The sequence below is a fragment of the Rosa rugosa genome, chromosome 1 (assembly GCF_958449725.1).
Source record: "Rosa rugosa chromosome 1, drRosRugo1.1, whole genome shotgun sequence".
Classification (NCBI taxonomy): Eukaryota; Viridiplantae; Streptophyta; class Magnoliopsida; order Rosales; family Rosaceae; genus Rosa; species Rosa rugosa.
Genome location: NC_084820.1, coordinates 293,131 through 317,592, shown reverse-complemented (window position 1 = coordinate 317,592; position 24,462 = coordinate 293,131). Strand labels below are relative to the sequence as shown.

General features: G+C 41.3%; 2 protein-coding genes across 2 annotated transcripts; one reads left to right on the top strand and one right to left on the bottom strand.

The window, feature by feature from the left end:
- Positions 1 to 5,498: 5,498 nt before the first annotated feature.
- LOC133726851 (uncharacterized) lies at positions 5,499 to 10,578 on the bottom strand. Its single transcript, XM_062154497.1, has 2 exons — positions 10,458 to 10,578; positions 5,499 to 6,343 (listed from the first exon to the last, which is right to left on the bottom strand). The coding sequence occupies exons 1-2, from the start codon at positions 10,576 to 10,578 to the stop codon at positions 5,499 to 5,501; spliced, it is 966 nt and encodes a 321-aa protein (XP_062010481.1).
- Positions 10,579 to 15,067: 4,489 nt separating this feature from the next.
- On the top strand, positions 15,068 to 16,953 carry LOC133726850 (polygalacturonase-like). The gene is made up of 4 exons (XM_062154495.1): positions 15,068 to 15,538; positions 15,630 to 15,919; positions 16,395 to 16,623; positions 16,735 to 16,953. Exons 1-4 carry the CDS (start codon positions 15,068 to 15,070, stop codon positions 16,951 to 16,953), a joined length of 1,209 nt encoding a protein of 402 aa, XP_062010479.1.
- Positions 16,954 to 24,462: the final 7,509 nt, after the last annotated feature.

Here is a 24,462-nt window from a genome sequence, read left to right as displayed (position 1 = left end):
CACCCATGCTTCATCTAAGCAATTAACCATCTCGCAGCAGTAACTGAGCTTCCGGCACCCGTACCAGCAAGTCAGCAACTTATCATCACTTTTCACGACCTCAGTTCCCGTTGATCACCTGGTTCTCTAACAAGGTTCTACGGTACGGCACAGCCCAACCTGCACCTGTCTCTATATGCGAGTTTGGGATCGGGTACCTGCACATATCCTTCCGGGACCTCCTTGTCTCCTTCTTCTCCGGGACATCAAAAAAAAAAAAAAAAGGGGGAGGAGAAGAAGAAATTGCTCAGTACACCCAGCAAGCCACACCATTACTCTCAGGTCTTGCTTCAGCGAAGAATCGAATCGAGGCTCTCCAACAGCTTTCGTTAGAGATACAGATTGGGCTCTCTTCCTGGAGGTCTCAATGCAACACTTCAAAAGATATGTGTTTTTCTTACTTCTCTCTATCTTACGTACTGACCATAAAATACAGTCATGCTTGGCTCAGCTGATATCATGCTTCTGTCTGTTGCTATATGAGATATGTCTTCACTGGCCACCTAACATGTATATCATATTATATATGTACATATATATGGGGTTCAGATTTGCTCAAATTAATCACACATTTTCTATGCTAGCTGTTCATGCTGTGATGAATAGTCATTTTTCATCTTAATTATATGCTTGCAGCAATGTTGCCACACAAGCTTTTTTGATTATATTCATTTGATGGTTACAGCATGCATGATGGGTAATAGACACGTACACCTCTCATGCACCCCCACTAAGTGCCATGCACACATGCATTCAAGACTATACTTTCATATACTATTTATTCTTGCACCGTAGTTAATGCACCAGCCTCATCATGTGATATCATACACACTCACAAGTGTCTTAACTATATTAATTCTTGGCTGCATGCTGCCATGCGTAAGTAGTTGCAATCAAACATATATCTTGGTTTTTTCATCAAGAATGGAGTGGACATATATGATTTTGCTTCATTGCTCTTTGATTATTAATCGCACACTTGGACTCCGCATGTCACCGAGCCAAAGTCACCAATTTGCTTACTCTCATAAGTCATTCTGCTATATTTTTCCATTTCATTGTGCATGCAATAAACCATTCACATATGGCTACTCATTTACATCAAATGAAATAAGTTGTTAGTCACTTATTTATTTTTGAGGAGGTACACTTACCCAACGGGCCACTTCTACAAACAAGGCCGAACGAACTACCAGCACTTGCTAGCCGACAAGGAGCGTCATACTTGGGTACAACTCCAACATGATTTGGTTTCTGTAACATTTACAATTTGTATCCTCCGGCTTACTTCCGATCGGCTCCAGATAAGTCATCGTCATTACTTTTTCAATTTGAGATAATTTCGATATCATATCTATTAATATGATTATGTATTAATGTCAAACGTTAATTTAATTGCCCGTCAATTAAAATTACTACATGCATACATGCGGCACTTAAAATCCTCGCTCCGAGCGCGGTACCCCCAAGGGGTAAGTCAAGGTCATGTCCTTACAAAATCCTCTCCAGTCGGCGAGGTACCCCAGCGGGGTTACGAGGCCAATGCCATCATATATTCTACCCGGGGCCATGCCACCGGGTACCCCAACGGGGTTACATCATTCCACCCGGGGCCATGCCACCGGGTACCGGGGCCCATGGCTACCGGTTACCCCAACGGGGTTACATCATTCTACCCGGGGCCACGCCACCGGGTAAAGGAGGCCTACCGGCCCTCATTCAACCCCATTGGGTTAAGGAGGCTCAAGCCCTCATCAATCCCACCGGGATCATGGGCTCACTCACCTCATCGGGTACATGAGGCCTCGGGCTTATCTACTCTACTAGGTATACGAGTCAGCCCAACCCTCATCGGGTATCAAAGGCCCAAGGCCATAAATACCTTATCGGGTACGAGACTCCATAGCTCTCAATCCCACCGGGATCACGGGCTCCCTCACCTCATCGGGTACATGAGGCCTCGAGCCTATCTACTCCACTAGGTATACGAGTCAGCCCAACCCTCATCGGGTACCGGAGGCCCAATGCTAGACACCCTCATCGGGTACTGGATGCCCAAGGCCATAATACCCTATTGGGTACGAGACACCTAGCTCTCAATTAAATCCTCTACTTGAGCGAGGTATCCCAACGAGATAACTAAAGGGTAGCTCCCTTACATAAGCCAAGGTTCGATCCTTTGCTTTTGAGTCATCTCACCTCCCGAGCATTCTCTATACTTGGGGGACTTATTCATACCACTTATCACTAGGGGTGGTACCCGCCCGGGACTATCATTGAGCTTCACGCTCATACTTTCCGTGCTACGGTCTATTAATGGAAATATTGAAATTTTTCACCTATTGTTGATCGCAACAATTAAATTTCTTTTACATCCCATTAATAGGACCATAGGACCTAATTCACACAACTTACTGCTCGCTCAATATGAGCGATCGCAATTCTTACATTCATACTTGGGGGACTATCATGGTCTTGCCATAATCTCGCTAGTATGACACGTAACTTCGATACCGGGGCTTCATTCTTAGTCTCACCGGCATCGTCGAACATAATCTAAGTCCGAATTCCCGTTTTACTAACTGCGTGACTTGGGGGACTTGGCGAGTAACAACACTCCCTATCCTAACACATGTGCATCACGTACATACAACATTTACATATCATTATGTCTTACCGTGTTCATCACACATATCATGTCTTACCGTGTTCATCACACATCTTTGCATCATGCATCTCATAAACGTTCATGCACCTTGGTGCATTTAACACAAATGTCACTTCGATTGCCCTAGAGCAATCCATATGCTTTTGTGCACTCTCATCATATTTGTAGGTACTAGCTTGATGAGGGCCCCGGGGCACCAACATACCCGTAGAGTCCCTTCTTACTTACGGAGTTGGGGGACTAGTATGGGTATGGCGTTCAACAAGGTCATCACTCATACTTGGCGGCATCACATTTAAACTCCCCAACCAAGAAGCGCCTCTTACTCGGGGACTTGGGGGACTTGTACATACCACCTATATCACATACCGCCAAGCATAAGCAACGACCTCTTAGGTGGGCCCCGCGACATGGCTAGTCCCGCTTATGACATGCATCCGGTAGTCCGACACCCGAGCTACCTCGCTATGGTGGAGGTCGGCCGGTACCTCGTAGGGAGGCCATCCTCCCATGCTCTCCAAGAGGCTTCAAGAGAAGCAATATGTATGTTGTATCCCACATTGGAAATATAGAATAGAGTGGGACTTCCCTTAGCTATAAAGGGAAGTCCTCCCCTTCTTAGAAGGGATGGATCCATGATCCTTATACTTGTATCACTACAAAGGCTACTTGGTCTCTCACTACTAGTGGAATCTCTAAGTGGACGTAGCCTTGCCTCAAGGGCAAGGTGAACCACTATACATGCTTGTGTCTCTCTCTCTCTCTCTCCCCATCATGATCCACACTTAGTCCCGTTCCGTATTCTATCACAGAAACAGACAACAATAAAAGGAAACCTTTTAATCAAATTCTAAGCATTAGTAGCATATATAGGGGAGCTAATCTTCCCGTGGAGCTTGCTCTATGGTTTCTTCTGGCAGTAAGAATACTTATCATGATTCTTCCCATTTTGCATCAAGATGTTGATTTTTTTTTTCACCGCACCTTGGTCCATGATCATAGCACTGGAAGCTCTATTGGCTTTGGTGTGTGGGATCCTCTGTATTTGAAAGCCACAAAAAGTACTGATTTACTATTTCAACAAAAAGATTAGGGAAAAATTTGGTAAGTGGACCTGAACTATGGACCACTACGAATTTCAGTACATAAATTTCTAAAACATAAACTTTAGTACATGAGGTTTAAAAAGTGACCAGTACGCATACACGACGTCAATGACGCCATTAGTTTGGTGCCAGATGGCCGTATTTGAAGGGGTAAAATGGTCTGTACGACATTTTCCCTCCAACCTACAACCTACACTCCTTACACATATTTTTCCCGCCATAATTCTGATAAAGTCTGCAACTAACCATACTCTTCTTTAAAAATGGACTATTAGTAGTGGGGAAAATGGGAAAAAAAAATGGCAATGATAGGAATGAAATTACTTAGTTAATGGTTCAATTGTGCATGACATAGAAATTCCAAATAATGGAAAGCAATTGTTCATATTGCCCCCTACTACAGATTCTCCAAAAACCACCTGTTACACAAAAGCTTATGGCATTTGTCCTATAACAAAAGAAAACAAATGCCACATTAACAGGTGGTGTTTCATGCCATAACTACCAAGCTTGGTTCCTAAAACACAGAATTCAGGGTTTCCACAAAGCCCTTTGCAGTTTCGGTTTTTGAGGTTGAACAGATGCAGCAGCAAGTCTGGGTGACTTTCTTGGCTTAATTCTCCTTGCAAGCATCTTGTACCTCTTCCTTGACCCTCCAGCACTTGCTGATGATGTCTCATTCACTAGTTCAGCCTAGGAAATGATGAAATAGACAGTTGAATAGCAATGGTTCGTATAAAAATGATGCAACCAAACCAGCTAACCTAGTATTTCACACAATCACAATGACCAACAATAACCATCCAACAAAATTTACCTGAGAAGCACTCTGCCCAATTGCAGTCATGTTTTGAGAAAGGTTTCCATTCCTATCAGGCCCTCCGGAATCAATATTGAGATTGAGATTGACATTAACTCGAAAATTAATATTCCGGTTGACATTGTCATTAACCAGATTTGGCTGCACAGATGATGCCTGAGAATATGCATTGTCTTGAATTGATTCTTCAGTTGGCAGAGGTGGTGCATCTCTAATTTGATCATCATCTTGAGGTTGTTCTTGCAATGGAGGTTGAACTCCAGGTTCTGCAGCTTCATCCACAGTTTGAGGCTCAGCATGATCTTGATGGCCTTCTTCATTGACACCCTTAATGTTGAGCATACAAACATTAACTTAGCACAGTTCAAAACATTAACTTTCATCAATATTAATGCGAACCATACCTCGTTTCTTCTTTCACAAGTCCTCCTGTTGTGACCTTTCATGTGACATCTCCCACATGTTATCTGAGAATAGTAGCTCTTCGACAGCCTTTCACTTCCAGCTGGAGGAGGTTCCTCACCTAAAAATGAAGGTAATTTCCAGTAAGTAACCCAACAAACTAACTGAAAATGTACTTGCAAGTTATAAAAACACAAGTTCAAAAATCACATTAGCCACCTGGTTCCTTTGTCCTTTTTGTTTTGGGCCTCACTGGTTGCCTCCTATATAGTGGAGGTGCTATTGCCCTTTGAATCAACTCCCATTCAGCAACACCTGCAATGGGATTGATGAGCACCTCATATGCTTCCATATATCTCTTTTGAGTATACCATTCTGAAACATAATCATCCAGGCTCCTTCCTTTGCTATAAATTGCAGCAATTGCATGGCCACAGGGCAGTCCACTTAAATCCCATCTTCTTCAGGTGCATGACATGGTGTCCAGCTGCACAGAATGCTGACTCACAACTCCACTCTGGCAAGCAACACCCCTTCCCTGTATTTCAAACCTCATGTCACTAGACTCAAGTGCTCTGTATTCATGGCTCCAGACTGCATTTTTCTTTAACAACTTCTCAATTCTAGGCCCTACCATGCACCTCCACTTAGCAGCAGAATTCCTCCTATGGTTTAACCTCACCATCAGTGCTTTCCTAATATCCTCCAAACATGGAAGAATTGGTTTTTTCCTTGCATCTAAGACGCTCTTATTGAATGACTCACTGTGGTTGTTCAGAAGGATGTCACACTTAATCTGATCCTTAAAGTGTGACCTAGACCAATGGCAAGCTGGCCTGTCAACACACCACTTCCAAGCCAAGAAAGATGCCTTCTGCAATTCCTCCATTGCCTTGTCATACTGAGACATAGTATTAGCTCGTGCCACTGCCCAGAGAAGTTGCTTTAAAGCCAAACCAGTGTGGCCATCTCCCTTCAAGTTGTTGTGCAAGTGTCGTACGCAATGCCTATGCTCAGAGTTGGGAAAGAGGTCCTTGATTGACTGCTCCAGTCCCTTTTGCTTATCTGAAATGAATGCATAATGCACTGAAGAGTATATCTGGAGGTCCTCTCTCAAGAATGTTAGAAACCAGGTCCAAGAATCCCTTGTTTCTTGCTCTACAATTGCATACGCAATCGGGTACATGCCATTGTTGCCATCGATCCCTACTGCAGACAACAACTGGCCCTTGTGCACACCCTTTAAATGACATCCATCAAGACCTATGATAGGTCTGCAACCTGCTCTCCTGTGATGACCTGGATTTTCTGTTATTTAATTTTGGTAATTAGTAATGGACCAGTTGTATGAATAATTGTTATTGTGCTTTATTCATAGGTTGTATGTGAAGTGGAATGGTTTTTGTACGTATAATTATTTGAATTTCACAGTTTAGGGGGTTGCGTGAAGTTTGACTTTTTATACGTTGGGATTCTTCAAAAACTTCCTTCACGAAAGTTGTACAACGCGTCGATACGAGTTCGTGGACATGCGGAACGCGTCAATCGGAGTTCGTATGAGAAAGTTATTGCTAGCGGAAGAAGTTTCCATTTTAGTATAAATAGAGGAAAATCAGAAATTATTTTCATTATTTCACTTTCCATTTCCGGAAAGGTTTTTCTCTCTCTTTTCTCTCTCGGTCGACTCCTTCAGAAACGAAATTTTCCGTCTGACCCGACCAGAACCCGGCGACCCGACCCGGCTTTTCCGGCGAATTGCGGCGGTCTCTGGCCGTGAAACTTGGTCAGCAGGTTCGCCTCCTCCGTCTGGTCGTCCCTGTTAGGGCTGGGCATCCAAAACCGAAGTCCCGGTACCGTTCCGAAACCGTCCCGAAATCAGTCGGTACGGGCCGGGACCAAATTCTGAAATTTACTATTTGGGCCCGTCCCGTGGAAACGGGCCCGGTACCGGTACTAGCTTAGTCGAAACCGATTGATCCTGTCCCGTCCCGGTAAAATTAATTAAATTAAATCTTTAATTTTTTATATTACTTGGTTGGTTTTGATTGGATAGTTTGTGGGAACACAAAGGAATGTCCACACTTGATCAAAACATTTTGACCTAAACTAAACGGCCTAAGGCCCTAAGCCGATCGATCCCCAATTCTTCTAGTCCAGTCTCCACTCTCCAAACTTCCAAAGACATCGATCGATCTCCACTCTCTTCTCTACTCTCCACTCTCCACTCTCAAATTCTTCTTCTGTTCTTCATCTAAATCCCCGATCCCCAATTTCTTTCCAATTTCCCTTCACACAGGCACAGCAAGCCCGATCCCCAATCCTTACTTTATTGTGAGGATTCAAGGCTTCAAGCACCATCCTCGACCTTACTTTCGAACATATCCGAAACAACCGAGGAGGAGCTCGATTTGGAGCAGTCCGATCCGGAATCGTGGCTTTTTTCGTCATCATCAACAATCAAGGAAGCTTGGTACTCGCTAATCTGTTCGATCTGTGCCATATGAAATCGATTTGATTTTGAATTTGAAATCGAGGAGAATCGAAGGTGTGGAGGGAGGGTTGAAGATCTGGGGTTGAGTATCTCGTCCTCTTTCGCAAGGGTTTCCAATTTCTTCAGGAGTTACTGAATTCTTCTCATAATTTCGCTCCTTTGGATCTATTACAAGCTACGAGTCTCTCTTTATTTTATCAGACGGATCTTTAAATTGTTGTTACGGCCTCAGATTTGTGAATTGTGATGTTTTATATAGGAATTGCCACTTGAATTCTGTGCTACGTTGATGCAAATCTTGTGGTTTGAGTTCTGGACTTGGTTGAGATCAAGCAAAATGATGATTCTTTCTGGTATTAGAATGGTATATTTGGTTCGCAAGACTTTCCTTTTCTCAGGGATCGTTGTGAGCGTGGATACACTGCTCAAGGTACTATAGAAAATCCATGTTTTTACCTGTTTGCAATTGACCACTTGTTTCTGCATACTGTGATTTCGGCTTAATCGTTCGATATGACATATTTTGGTTGCAGTAGATTCTGTATCTATGATGTGGGGTGGTCTTGTTCCGGTTTCCACTTGTTTATAGTATTGTTGAGTGGATTATTACTGAATTAGTTCATTTAGATCCACAGTCTGAATCAGATAATGTGATCATCTGTGTGGGGAAAAACAGAAAAGTGGGGAAAAACAGAAAAGAAAAAGGAATCGGGTATCCCGAATTGGGCCCGGGCCCGACCCGATCCCGGTCGGTTTCGGTACCTTCGGTACCAACCTTGAAAAACCGTAGTCCCGTCCCGTCCCGGATAATATTTTCGGTACCGGGCTCGGTATTAGTCAGTAACCGGCCCGTGCCCAGCCCTAGTCCCTGTGGTGTTCTCTGGCGGCGATATCTACCGTGTACGGCGCAACAAGGCCGTGCAGATTGGTGTTTTAGGACCCGTCCAGAAAACGCAGCTCCGGCGACGGCACGGATTCAAGTTTCCTTCCTTGGCTTCGTGGGGGTCGTCTGAGTTGATCTATGGTGTTTGTTTGGATCGATTTACGTGGAAATCGGTTCAACTCAGATTGAGCAAAAATCCAAACCTTGTGAGGTAGTTTTCGACCCTTTGTGCTTGTTTTCTGACTTCGAGCTAGTTATGAGAATTCACAAGCATGCTTAGATGAAGCTTTTTGATGTTGGAAGTTTTGTAAAATATTGAGTTTTGGCCGGCAGCGGTGCGCCACCTCCTGTGGCGGCGTTCCGGCGGTGTTCCGGCCATTTAAGGAACTGTTTTCGGTATTATATATGTTCTACTCGTTGATACGAGCGTTTCGATATATAATATGCAAATTTTGGAGTTCGAATGGATTTGTTATGATTTTTACGGTTTCATACCGGTGGATTTATTCAATCCGTGGGGATTCGAGCGTCCGATCGACTTGAGGTTTGGTCATATCGATCGTGGACGTATTCCGGAGACTTTGGGAGGTCTCGGATGTGGTTTTGCCTCGATTGGCGCCACTTTGGGGGATTTTAGTTCAAAACAGGGGTTTCGAACTTAAATCGGTTGTGAATTGTTACTGAGTGGAAACCGTATGTGATTAGGTACTTGACGAAGTATTTTGGACGGTTGTTTTGGGGATTGGCTGCTCTGTTCTTGGTTGAAGACGCAGCGGGAGTTTCGAGGTGAGTAATCTCACAAGGTTCATTAATGAACGGAATACCTTTATTTTGAGAGTTATTTAGTAACTGCAAACTATAGTTGGTATTAGTAGGCATTCCTGAGCGGATGACTACGTATATATATATTTACGTGAAATATATATGTTTTGGTGGTTTGTTGATTCGATTTGTTTTGAAAAGCGTTGAGATTTGTGTATGAAAACAATATGCATGAAATGATGCTTTTTATTGTTTTGTGGCTTTTCGGAAAACAATGATTATGGAAATGTTGATTTCGATTGTTTTCAAAAGCGTTGAGATTTGTGTAATGATTTTGAGTCCAGTGCGACTGCTTAATGATTTGCTCAAAGGGACTGTGCGGCCCGAGGAACGAAGGTCTATGACCTTGGGCAGAATATCAGGTAATCACGTCTTTGGCCGGACGAGTGGTTAAGTTTCAGTTAGAGCTCTAGTCTGTCTGCCATATAGGTAATTCATGGGGTAACGGGAATTGGTTATTGATAACTCATGACATTACGTGTTTTTAGGGAACAGGGTGTGAGTTGCTTCCTTATTAACTGTTTTTAAGGAGACAAGGTGCAAGTTGTTTTCCTTATTAACGATTTGGTACGATTGATAGAAATCATGGTGTGAGTTGCTTTCTATGTTATATTGATAGAATTCAAGTGTGAGTTGTTCTCCTTTATTTCGTGCCTTAAGATAATAAAATGTGATTGGTTTCTCAATTGAAACGTGCGGGGTTCATCCCGTGAATTTGGTGTGAGTTGTTTTGAGTTACTCATACGGGCTTGCAAAAGCTTACCGGGTTTGTTGTGTGATAACCCGGTGCACCATTCAAACGGTGTAGGGGTTAATCCTGCAGGTCAGGATAATCGTGGCTGAAGTTGGGGTTGCATACTTGCAGCTAAACGGTAGGAAGCCAATTTTGTGACTTTACCGTTATTTGGACTTCCGTTGTAGTAAGCTCTGAGGAGCATTTACGTTTTACTTTGTTGTTGACAATTTAATTCGTAAGCTTATGTAATATATATGACTCTGAGGAGCGGGTCAATATTGACATAATGGGTTCAGGGCATCAATATGTGGGTAGTTTAAAGGGAAAAAGTTTCCAGGCTTTTGATATTAATGACTGAACGATCACGCATGTATAATTATGGGATTGTACATCGATTTTTATTTATGTTAAAAATCAGGGGCGTGACATCTCCATCCCTTCTTCAAAGCTTCTAAACAAATATAAATCCTTTTAAACCTCGTAACTTCACCTTGTAGCTCAGTCTGGATCCAGACAGAAGTTCCTGGAATTCTTTTCTTCAGCTCATTCGCATAACTCTCCAGAAGATTATACTGCTCTTCATATGTCCCCTGTGCCTTCTGCGTTGCCATTCGTTTAGCTCTGTATGCCATATGGTAGCCAATATCCATTCCAAAATCCCTATTGACTGCATTCTGGATTCCCTATCTTGACCAGTTCCCATCTGCCATGAACTGGTCCATGTATTCATTTGCAATGAATGGTGCGTGGCAGTGATAAACTCTACCCTCTAGTGATGAACACTCATGTACTGGCCTGTAAACCTTGATCATTACTTGAGCTGTCTTTTCCTTCGGTGAACTTGCATATAGCCAGAATAGGCACCCTGGTGAGGTCCTGCACCTTACAAGGACTTTGTCTTTGGTATTCCTCTCAAACCTCAGCTCCTTCCTTGTTAAAACAGCATACTTTCTAACCGCATTCTTAAAAACTACAGAGTTTGGGAACACCATTCCCAACTGAAATCTTGGGTTCCTCATGTCAGTTTTTGGGTTGAACTCCACCCAATCAGAAAACCTCTTCTTGCATCCCACTTTGTAAGGGCCAACATCTTCACCCTCACTATCAGACCCATGAATACTTGGAAAACCATCTGATCCATCATCCTCCACATCACTTATATTCCCTTCAAACCCCATATCTTCAAACTCCCCTACCAAACTTGGATCACCATCCACATTTCTCTCAAAGTCAACTTCATCTTCCTCATCCAACAGTTCATAGTCACTATCAACAATCCCATCATAATTAGGGTCATCAGAATCAGACGACTGAGAGCTAAAGTCTCCATCCGGAACTGCATAAGAGCAACCTTCATTCCCCCTTGTTGAATACCTCCTTGCCTCTGCCTTTTTAGGTCTCATAGCCTTCTTCTTCGGTGCCTCAACCACTTTTTGCTTCCCTTTATCCCTTGTAGAGTTGGAAGTCACCCTAGAGGATGTTTGAACAGATTGAGCTTCAGACCTCTGATTGGCTTCAGGCTCCCTAATTGATATCCCAGCAGCTGGCTTCCCAAAACCTGCATCCCTTCTTGTACGGGTACTTGACACATTTCTTGGCCCAGAAGCTCTTGACACTGTACTTGGGCCACCATTTCTTGGCCCAGCTGTACTTGGCCCACCAGTACTTGGTCCACCAGTCCTCCCCTGATCAGTACTCGGCCAATCTCTAGTCACCCAACTATGCATCCCAGCTGTTGTTGACCCATCTTGTTGGCCCATCCTGCCAACATCTTGGCCCAGCACTGTCCCATCTTGTTGGCCCCTCATATATTCCTCTTGGCCCATAGTTGGCCCTTCCTCATTGTTGATGACCACATCTGCTTCCTCATTGCCCTCTGCAACTGGGTCCAAGTCTCCATCTTCAATTGCTGATAAAGGCAGATCCTCAATGAAATACCCGAAATAAAGAAGGTGGTCCACATCACTAGCATAACCATCCAACTCCCAATCTTGGAAATGCCTCCGTCCACCCAGACAAACAATATATACATCCAGTATCCTAGTATTACTGGGAACAAACTGCACCATATCCATTGCATCTAAATCAGTCACTATTGGTAGGTACCCACTTCCATCTTCACTCCCAGGAATCCTATACCAATACATGATCGGACCTCCAATATAACCAAGATCATTCGCCCAGTAGTTGAATCCTGTAACAGATATTTTATCCGGATCGACGTCATCCACAAACACCGGATCTTCACTCCCCCTGTACTGCCTATTGATACCTCCATTACTGTAAAACCTGCCGCCGTGATGAATCTTCACAGTAAACAAACTTGGATTTGGGAAATTCAAAAGAATTTCATGTCAGATTATATCCTTCACACTAAAATCACACCAACAGTAATCCAATCAGATCAAACAAACCCATTATACTTATACTGTTTCCTTTTTCTAATGTCAGTAAGGGACTTCCATTAATGCTAACAAATACATTCACATGCCAAATCGGGTCAACAGATTCATTTACTTCAACACCAGTTCACACCCACCAACCAGAAACCCTAATCACAACTGTATTCAATTCCCAACCAATTTCAACCATTTTCACCGACAAAAAGGGGGTTTTTTAATAGAAAAGGCAGAACAAGACAAAAAAATGGGATAAACAAACAGTGCCCACAAACCCTAGCCAGTTAATATTTGACTATGATAAACAAAGAAGGAAGTATTTTTTACCACACTCAATCAAACACCCTTAAATTGCGACAAAAGCATCAAAAGCAAACAGATCTATTAAAGGGAATAATTTATCCATACCTCCATACCTCCATATCTCGCTGGATCTCCATCCAACCGAAAATACCTCCAGTATTGTGCCATTCACTCCACTTTTTCCTATTCTTTCTGATAAGATTCTGATTCCCTCTGCCCTTAACTGTCCTTATTCACTCATAGTATTAGCTGTTGCTGTGCTTTCCCTTTCTCTGAGCTGTGGCTGTCAAAGGGATAAAAGAGAGAGAGAAATGAGTTGACCGTGGTGGACTACATGTCCTTATATACGACAGCTGACCAGGTCGAAGGGATAAGGGTTTTCAAACTAAAAAACAAATTCTGCCCTTCATTATGTGCGTAATGGCATGACGTCTGACGGAGTCATTGACGTCGTGTACGGATATTGGGTCGGGCTTCATATTTGATGTACCAAAGTTTATGTTTTGGAAATTTATGTACTGAAATTCGTAGTGGGCCTTACTTCGGGTACTATTCATGATTTTTTCCCATAATTAAGTTTCAAAATCACTGAAACAACCAAAGTAAACAGAAACATAGAAATCAATCAAATCAGTACTCCAAAAACTAATAATCTAACTCTTAAATTACAACAAACAATTGAACAGTTGAAAACTATAAAAGGAAAAAGAAAAAGAGAAAAAAAAAATTAAACAACACCAATATCAGTTGAGAAGCAGTTGAATGTAGAAGAAAAAGAAAAATCATGCAATACCTGGAATCTAAGAGATTTCACATTATAAAAAAATTCCTCATGTTTTTCAAGATCCCTTAAAGCAAGAGAAAGAAAAAACCAATTAGATAGGAAATCCCAAAATTAATGGAAAATGAAACCCTATCATCATCCAATGAACAATAAGGCTCACGCCGAATAAGGATTCTCATATCCGAATTTGATATTCCTCTATTGCTCTTTCTAGGTTTGATTTCCCTTGTTGTCTATTTCTGGATGCGTCTCTTCTTTTGTATAAACTGATAGGGAGAAATAGTGGTGAAACCATCTCTGCTCCAAAACTACCACGATTTGAAATTCTTTGAGATCGTGTGTGTGACAGTTTTTCATATTGACGAAGCAGTTTTTCCTCTCTTTCTCGATCTCATTGTAGGTTAGATGGTAGTGTTTCATAGGGTTTTACGGTCATGCCCATTGAAACTATTATTTCCATGCCTTTTGAGATTTTTTTGTTACCTTTGTTTTTTGGGCAATTGAAAATTTGGTGAAGTCTTTGACACCAAAAGAGGGTCTGGCTTTATAGTAGTAGAGATAGATAGATAGATAGATATAAGCAGGTGCATGTCCTTGCTGTTAATATCCTTCCTCTCCTCGCCTCGATCGATCATTTTTTTTTTCTGTTAATATCAGATCGACAAGGCTTCTGTTATCTGCATAACTGCATATATATCGAGTTCTACGTACGGACGTTGCCAAGACCTAATTAATTAATTAATATCTGTGCTTAATTAGGCCCTATGGTACGGAACACTACACTACGGACTAGACTATGCGGGCGTACGTACGGTTCAAAACATATATAAGCCCAGTACTGCTAGTTTCGCTTGCTGATCAAGATGATCGAGTACCTAGTGTTTCTGGGTTGGAGATAGGCAGATAGCTAGCTAGCTAGCTAATTATAAAATTTGATAAAACATTTTTATTTTGGCATCCTAATTCCTATATACGTCTCCGTCATTAATTTTGTTAAAAATGAAAGCAAGCCCATGATGGCATTAATAGAAAGAACAGGTCCAGATCGAATATATTGGCTAGCTAGCTGTACATGAATGTGATCGATTCGATCCAGTAGTGTTTTCTACTTAATCAGAAAATGCCACTCGATCCGCTGAAAGGCGATGTCGTCCCTGCAGAAACATATCTATTATTTGATGCAATTTTTTTTTTCCGACCAAAAAAGAGTTTGCATCAAATATTTGAAAAAAAAATAATATTAGGAAACGGATAAATTAACATTTCATACACCAAGAAATCAAAATGCTGTTAGAACGATCGAGATTTTTCAGCAAGGATTGATTGAGTAGACGTATAAACCGATCATATATGTGCCGGATGTGATTATTCGATCGTGAATTGTAATCCACAACAAACATTTACAGTACTACAGCTCGATCAGTACGGCCAGCCAGAATACGTATTATCGTGATCGAATATGTTCATGAGATGAGTACGTTGCATTTAAGTTAACCAATATTTTTTAATTGATCACAAAAAGTCAGTACATAATCTTATATATATGGAACTTCATACATGTAGGTCCTTCAATAAAATTGTTTCATTGGCAAAGTTGGAAAGTAATCAATCAAAATGGCACCTAAGCTTGTATCTGTTATGTCTGTTGTTATAACTAGTTTGATAGCCTTGCCCTCGTTGTTTGAATCATCACATGCAGCTGGCGGTGCAACCTACAATGTGGTGAGCTACGGTGCGAGAGGAGATGGGAAAACAGACTCAACCAAAGCATTCCTCAGCGCATGGTCCTCGGCATGCTCCTCCACTAGAAGCGCTACTGTTTATGTTCCTCGCGGCACCTTCTTGTTGAAACCTGTGGTTTTCAGCGGGCCATGCAGAAGTAGCAGAATTGTGTTTCAGATGGGAGCAGGAACCAGTACTACTCTAGTTGCCCCTTCCAATTACTGGGAACTTGGGAACTCCGGAAATTGGATTTTGTTCATAAAGGTCACAGGCCTCTCTATCTATGGGGGCACAGTTGATGCTCGAGGTGCTGGATTTTGGCGTTGCCGGAGATATGGCAAGAGTTGCACAGCGGGAGCCAGGGTACTTACTTGCTTAATTACTTTTAAATTAGTTAATTAGCCTGAATTGATTATGGAATTATTATTAATTTAGCTCATTTGCATGAATGCAGTCAGTATCGATATTTTGGTGTAGTAATGTGGTGGTGAGCGGGTTGAGGTCCTTGAACAGCCAAATTATGCATATGGCAATTGACAATAGCAATAATGTGCTCGTTAAAAACGTGTGGATCAGAGCCCCAAGCGGTAGTCCTAACACAGACGGCATACACGTAGAAGCTTCGACTGGGATTACCATTACTGCCAGCACCATAATGACCGGAGATGACTGCATATCAATTGGCTCCGGCGCAAGGAACTTGTGGATTGAACGCATTGCCTGTGGCCCTGGACATGGAATAAGGTACATATATACTCTTCTTCCTAATTCATAGTTTTCTTCCATGGGCCGGCTTAAGCCCTCCCCTCTAGGAATTAGTATATATTTTTTTTTGGTGAAATCCTCTAAGAATTTGTCATAGCACTATAGTACGTACACGGACTTTGAATTTAAGAATTTGTTGGTGAGCTGTAACCTATTGGTAATTTAAAATTCTTAACATTATAAAATGATCATGGGTTCGATTCTTACTGACATATGTACGGGTTATGTGAGTTAAGAGTTAAAAAAATAAAAAAATAAACCTAATATTGACCCAAACAAAAATAATCTAAAAACATCTTTTCCTTTCCAGCCCTGTAAAGGCCCTAATTATATGGAATGTGTTTCAGTTTTTGAGTTTTACCTAGATTAACCATAATTGATAAGTTTATTAAACCTCATATTCATAATATATGATCCTCTATATAAATTGATCGACCTACATGCATGGATCCAGCATTGGTAGTCTTGGTGGTTATGTGAATGAAGATGGTGTGCAAAACGTGACGGTAACAAGTTCCGTCTTCACGAAAACGCAAAACGGTGTGCGGATCAAGTCATGGGCCAGAGCTAGCAATGCTTTCGTAAGAAACATTGTTTACCGCAATCTTATCATGAAAAATGTCGACAACCCAATCATCATCGATCAGAAATATTGCCCTGGTAACCAAGGTTGTCCTCGTCAGGTAATTAATTATTGATTAGCCCTAGCTAGGCTATTTTTCTTTTTGGGTGTATTACTATTAATTTCTTTGTTGATTTATAATTAATGAACTTGCATGTGTGTATATATGCAGAGCTCTGGCGTTAAGATTAGCAGAGTGACATACAAGAACATAAGGGGCACATCAGGCACACAAGTAGCCATGAACTTCTACTGCAGCCCTAGTAATCCGTGCTGGGGGGTCAAGCTGCAAGATATAAGGCTCACTTATTTGAATAGGGCAGCCACTTCCTTTTGTGCCAATATCGGTGGGAGCAAAAGCGGAGTAGTCATACCAAGGAGTTGTTTCTAAAGAATTTGGAGATGAATATGTTTCCAATATATTGATTTGAAGAAGAATAAGTTACAAGTTTATATACAACTCTATGCTAATCTCTCCTACGTGAAAGTAGGGATAACTATAGTAAAGTATCAGAAACTAACTATACATATCTTTACAGCTATTCAATCATATCCTAGAGTATCAGCTCTGATTCCTTTCCTTAATACTCCACCTCAAGTTGGTGTGTAAGTTAAGAACACCCAACTTGCCTAATAGAGCGGTAAGCTGCTTCAAACCAAGAGGCTTTGTGAACAAATCTGCTGTCTGCTCATTAGTCCGAACATGAATGGGCTTCACAAGCCCTCTTTGAACTTTCTCGCGCATAACATGACAATCAATGTCAATGTGCTTTGTCCTCTCGTGAAAAACAGGGTTTGAAGCAATGTTGATTGCTGCCTTATTGTCGCAAAAAAGCTGAACTAGCTGTTTCTCTATGATCAACATGTAAATCACCCAACAATGCCAATATCCAGGTAATCTCACAACAAGTAGTAGCCATCGATCTATACTCTGCCTCTGCACTCGATCTACAGACTGTTCCTTGCTTCTTACTCTTCCAAGAAATCGGTGCGTTCCTGAGAAACAAGCAGTATCCAGTTGTAGAGCGTCTAGTGTCTCTACATCTCGCCCAATCAGCATCACAATATGCTGTAAGTTCTATTCGTCCATGAGAAGGCAGTAAAATTCCCTGACCTGGTGTGTGCTTGACATACCTCAAAACTCTATAAGCAGCTTCAAGATGTGGTTGTCGAGGCTTGTCCATGTATTGACTCAAAATGTGTACTGCATAAACCAAGTCAGGCCTTGTAATCGTTAGGTAAATGAGCCTACCAACGAGTCGTCGATACTGAGAGGCATCTTGTAACAAAACTCCATCATCTTTAGTTAAGACCAAGTTCTGATCAATAGGGTATTTAGATGGCTTGGCACCCAAGAATCCGACATCTTCAAGCACCTCCAGTGCATATTTGCGCTATGAAAGGACTATGCCTTGTCGTGAACGTGCCACTTCAATCCCAAGGAAATAATGCAGTGCTCCCATGTCCTTGAGCTTGAAACGTGCTGCTAAAAACTGCTTTGTAGCTTCTATATATGTCTTGTGGATTATTCCCTGCAACAATTACATCATCTACATAGACAAGTAGCACTGTGATCTTGTCTTGAAACTTTCGAATAAACATAGAATAATCTGATCGAGACTGAGTGAAACCACCAATTTGTAATGCACTTGAGAGTTTCAAAAACCACTGTCTCGAAACTTGCTTGAGGCCATACAACGATTTATGGAGCTTGCAAACACGTTGATTCTCCCCCTTACCTCCAAAACCAGGAGGTAGCTTCATGTACACGTCTTCAGTGAGGTCGCCATTCAAAAAAGCGTTGTTAACATCAAGCTGGTGAAGGTGCCACCCTTTCAATGCGGCAAGGCTTAACAAAACATGCACAGTAGTAAGTTTTGCTATAGGAGCAAATGTCTCACCGTAATCAACTCCGGAAACTTGACTATATCCCTTTGCCACCAATCGAGCTTTGTAACGCTCGACAGTTCCATCTGGTTTATACTTCACCATATAAACCCACTTGCAGCCAATTGGTTGTTTGTTGGGAGGTAAAGAAACAATGCTCCATGTCTGGTTGTTCTGCAAAGCTTGGATTTCTTCATTCATGGCTACACGCCACTTAGGGTCAAGAATGGCTTGAGAGAAGGACTTAGGTTCTCGTGTGAGAGAGAGATTGACAGTGAATGCTCTATGTTTGGGAGATAGTCTGTCATATGAAAGAACCTCAGAGATAGAGTATGGCGTACCTGACACTGCATTGCTCGTGGAAGATGGAGACGCAGAGCGTGAAGGCAGGGCCGTCTCAACTTGGAAGTCTTGCAATGCGGTAGGAGGCTTTGTTGCACGTGTGGAGCGTCGTAGAAAAGGTTGGGAAGTAGAGGCTGGAATAGGAATGGTATCTGGAGGAGGAATGTCCGGATTTGGTGGTGGTATAGTTGATGAAGGGAAAATCTCGACAATTGGTCGGAATTAGGAGATGTGGGAGAATCCGAGAGATTTGGTGACTGATTAGAAGATATGGTAGAGTCAGAGAGATTTGGTGCACTCACATGATCATCTTCGATATGAGAAGATAGAGTTGGGGTAGGAAACAACGTGTTTTGTGGTGGTGTGGAGTTAGGACTCAAAGAAACCCTATTTTGAAAAGGAAATTCAGTTTCAAAGAACACTACGTCTCTAGAGACCAAAATCTTTTCATCATGTAAACGATAGACCTTGTAGCCCTTTTGTCCGTTTGGATAGCCTAAGAACACACACTCGGAAGAGCGAGGATCAAACTTTGTAGGGCGTAAGGGATGAGTTGAAACAAAACATTGACATCCAAAAACTCGTAAATGGGAGTAGTTTGGAACTTTGTTGAAGAGCATTTCAAAAGGTCTTTTGTTTTGCAAAAGAGGTATTGGTGTTCGGTTGATCAAATATGCAGCGGAAAGTATTGCATCACCCCAAAAAGGTTTTGTCAAGTGAGATTGAAACAAGAGTGCACGAGCCATATTTAGCAAATGTCTATGCTTGCGCTCAGCTACGCCATTCTGTTGTGGAGTATTGATGCATCTAGTTTGATGCAATATACCTTTCGAGGAATAAAATTGAGAACACTTGAACTCAGGGCCATTGTCACTGCGGACTGTCTTAACCCTACTATCAAATTGATTTTCAACAAGTATGATGAACTGCATAAGAAGGTTTCGTGCTTCAGACTTATTGTGCATGAGATAAATCCAAGTGAAACGAGAAAAATCATCTACGATAGTAAGGAAATATTGTGCTCCTGAAATGGATGGAACATGGTATCCTCCTCATATGTCAACATGGATCAATTCAAAACAATGATTACTCAAAGAAATACTTAAAGAAAATGGCTTTCGAGTTTGTTTGGCCAAAGGACAAATAGAACAATGGCTTGTGTCACATGACTTATTGATTACACGCATTTTGATGCATGTAATTGTATCTAAAACACGAGAATTAGGCTAATCTTCAAGTCAATAAATATGTAATTAATCTATTTTTATTTATTTTGTAGTAAATTAGCGGAGCTGTGAATTTCGGAAGAAGTTATGCAAAAATGAAGCTAATTGGAATTATCGACAAAGAGATGAAATTGGTGGCGGGTTAACTATGATCAATGCAAGTTAGAGCGAGAAAGAAATGAGAGCAGATTTAATTAAATTAATTAAGCATGGGCTTAATTGAAGAATGGTTTGATTACATATTAATTAAACCAGATTGGGTTGATTACAACGGCATGGCTATAGCTTTAATTAAGCTATAATTAATTTGTCTTTTTCTCTATCCCCAGGCAAGCACGTGGGTTGTGCATGGCATCAGACTTATATTCTCTCTCAAGCCAACCACGTGTCACCCTACCCACTCATTGTTGTCCTCTCTTGCAATCAGGACCGTCGATTTCTAATCAACACATTCTCTCCTCTCTTGGGATATATACAGACCACGACCCAATCTCCTTTCACCTCACCCTAGCACAGAGCCGCACCACAAAACAGAGGCAGCCCCTTTGGGCTGCTCTCTTTCTCATTCTCTTCTCCCATCCTCTTCTCCTCCATTTTTCATATTTTCTTTAGTTTTATTTTAGGGATTTAAAGGATTTACTCACCCAAAACTTCAAAGATTCATGAAAGACTTCTCATCTACAAGATTCAAGACTTGGGTAATTGTGGGAGTTGTAAATCAAGACTAGTCATGCTAGCTTTTTAGCTATTTGTGACTATTCTTGTTTTCTCCTACACTTCTCTTCTCTTTTGTATTTGAATTTTGTAATTTTGATGTCTATGATTATGGGTAGTGAGTAATTTCCTTGTTGGGGGTTAGGGTTGTGTCCCTAACTCAAATTTTGTGTAAAAGATGTTTAATTTAATGTAATGATGCAATTTTCATTTGATGAATGCTTATATCTATTTTTGTTGGGTTAAAATGCATGTCTAGGAGCCTAGTCAACTCTAGGGTGTGTATTTTGAGCATGTCTAGGACGGAGTTAGAGGCTTGACCCCCTCTAATTCCTAAACTAGAAACCTTCAATTTCATATTCGAGGGGTTATAAGCATGGTGATTTACACCCGTTGCGTGATTGCGCGGGCGGGTCGCTTAGTAGTCTAATTCCTCAATCTCTACGCCTCTTGATGTGAATTAGTGACCCTTGAACCGGCTCTAATTCATGCCAAGTGAGTTCCTACGGCCCTTGAACCGGATTAGGAATACCATGAAAGGGAATTTCGGTCATTGAGCCTTGAACCGCCTTGAATACGACTACCGCCAAAGTAGGAATTTGCATCTACATTATATTAGCTTCCGACACATAGAATTTGGGTGAAGGAGCCTCCCTAACACCCGACATTCCCATATATTTGGTTACACTTTTATTAATTTATTTTCATTTTTATTAATTGCTTTACATTTCATTATATTTTGTTAATTTAAAATCAACTCTCAAAATATTGAACTCCAACTCATTGTAAATATTCATCACTAGGCTCTTAGTTTTGATTAGGCTTTGGTGAAAATCAAAGCCGAGCATTGCTAAGGCTTGGTGCCTTAGATTAACATTTTTATGTATTTTCTTTTTCTTTTCTTTGTTTGCTAAGTGTCTTTATTTCCGATTACCCAAGGATTGTGGATTAGCCACTAATCCCCGTGGTACGATAAACTTTGGGCATAATATTTCCCTATTTTGACAATGATACGTACGCTTGCGTAAATGTGTATCAAGTCACTTATTGTGCAAGAAAGGGAAAAATTGAGACACTTTGCTTGACGGGTGCCCTAGCCTCCAATGCCATAAGTCATCGGTTTTGCTTCTCACCGCATTGCATGTTCCTTCCTTAGGCATGTTGAGGTAGTATAGTCCCTCACTCTCAACTCCCGTCCCAATCATCCTCCCCGAACGCAGGTCCTGAATGAAACAAACATGCTTGAGAAATATGGTAATGTAAAATGAATCCAAAGCAAGTTTGCTGATCGAAATGGGGTTCAAGTAGAAGGTGGGAACACATAGAACATTATGAAGGATGAAATGAGATGAAAAATTCATTGTCCCAATGTGAGACACTGGAAGTCTCTTTCCATCTGGTAATCTCACAGTCCTATTGTGCACAGGATAACAAGAAGAAAGAAAGGTTGCACTGCATACAATGTGGTCACTAGCCCCGCTATCCAAAATCCATACTACATCCTTGTTATCACGATAAAGTGCACAAATTTTACCTGGAATTTCTTCAAGGTTTGGTACGTTACCTACAAAGTTGGTCGTGGATGGTTTGTTGGTATGCCTAGCAATTGATTTCCATAGTTCACCTTGTTCCCTGCTGCTTGTATACAGTTCAGCAGCCCCAGCATTTGATTGCACACTGTTTTGGAGAGTGGAAAGTTCACTGCATACTCATTTCCTTCATCCATGGTATCAACATGGTTGGCTTTTGAATTGCTTGATCCTTCTCCCATCATTCTCTTCCTTCTTCTGCAATAGTTGTAGGTGTGACCATTGCCGTCACAGTAAGTGCACTTGAGATGTGCCCTACAATTCCTTGTGTAATGATTTGTCATATTACATTTCTCACAATACTTATTCTCTCCTCCCATGAACTGTGAATCACGAGAAAAGGATTGAGTACTCTTCTCTTGTTTCTCAAACTTTTCTGGCTTCTTGACCGCAAAAGCAGAAGCTTCTGTCATCGATCCACTCTTGCCTGCAGTTGCTTCCACTTGTTTCTCTTGACGAAGCACCATGGCATATGCCTTGTTCAGTGTTGGTAGAGGATCAAGACTGATGATATTGCTCCTGATTTGTGCGAATCCTTCATTCAATCCCATCAAAAACTTCATTGTCTTCTGAGCTTCGATGAAAGACTTGACTTCTGGAGCGGCATCACAGCTACAAGGAGGGAAAGAGCAAAGAGAGTCCTTCTCATCCCATAATGCCTTCAGTTTGGTGAAGAATGAAGTCACCGATGCACCTCCTTGCTCACAACCATGAATAGCACTCTCAACTTGAAATAATGCAACTGTGTTTACTTGTGAAAACCTCTCCTTCAACTCTAGCCACATGCTTCGTGCATCTTTACAGTGTATCACACTGTTGGAGATATCTTTCGACATGGCTCCCAGCAGCCACGTTTTCACTAAAGTATTACATCTCTCCCACTGCAATTGCTCGGAAGGATTATGAGTTGGTTTCGCCAGAGTCCCATCGACGAAACCCTTCTTATTCTTGATTGTTAGTGCCATAAGCATCGATTGTTCCCATGTATTATAGTTGTCTTCCACCAAGGCCTGCGCAACAAGCATGGCGCCTGGCTGGTCTGAGTGGTGGAGAAATAGCGGATGGTTGGAATATAATTCTCCCATGGTGCAGCATTCTTGGAGGTCTGTTGATCGAGAGGCTTTTGAATGACAGCGTTCTCTTCGTCTCCGGCCATGAGGTAAAGGTTGTAAGTGTGTTTGTTGGATTGGTAGGGTTTCTAGGTCCTCAGAAGCGTTGGTGCTCTGATACCATAAAGAATTTGGAGATGAATATGTTTCCAATATATTGATTTGAAGAAGAATAAGTTACAAGTTTATATACAACTCTATGCTAATCTCTCCTACGTGAAAGTAGGGATAACTATAGTAAAGTATCAGAAACTAACTATACATATCTTTACAGCTATTCAATCATATCCTAGAGTATCAGCTCTGATTCCTTTCCTTAATAGTTTCTGATTATCAATATATATGTATTGCATACATGTAGTGAAAGCAATATATGACATGCAGTATATCGATCTGTACCTCTTCTCTGGCTTTCTTGCTTGTAATTATTCAATTTAAAGTATGAACAACAAATCTATTGTCAATTAAAACCTGTAGAGAGAGGTTTATTTGTACATATATATGTAAAATTACTTGTATTTTCTTCTCCAAAGCTTGGAAGACGTGGCATGGCCGGATTAAGCAACTAGCTTTTCCAGTTTTAAACATCTTTCAGAGTGGTGTATTTATATAATTAATACACGTTACCGATCAACACATGATTATATATGGAACATGCATGAATTTGAACAAGATGATCATTGAGTATTGGATTAAAAAAAAGTGGTTGCTCCTTTTAGCTCCACTTGAAGATATATATTTTATATACATAGAACATATGGTTTAGAAGTTTGGAACCCTTTCACATGGTTGCATTTTCAGAGTTCTTTTTAATAAATTATTTGGCCTCGACTCTCGACTATAGCTTGAAGCCTTAAAATAAGTATTACTGAAGAATAAGTTTCTGTCTCGATCACTTGATTTTTCGGACGACATAAATAATTAGTATTAACTGGAGTAATATTTTTCATTTAAAGAAAGAAAAATGTAGGTCACCATTAAGTTCTTGAATTAGCTCACATGGTGAGCAGGTAGGAAATTGGATTTGAAACTA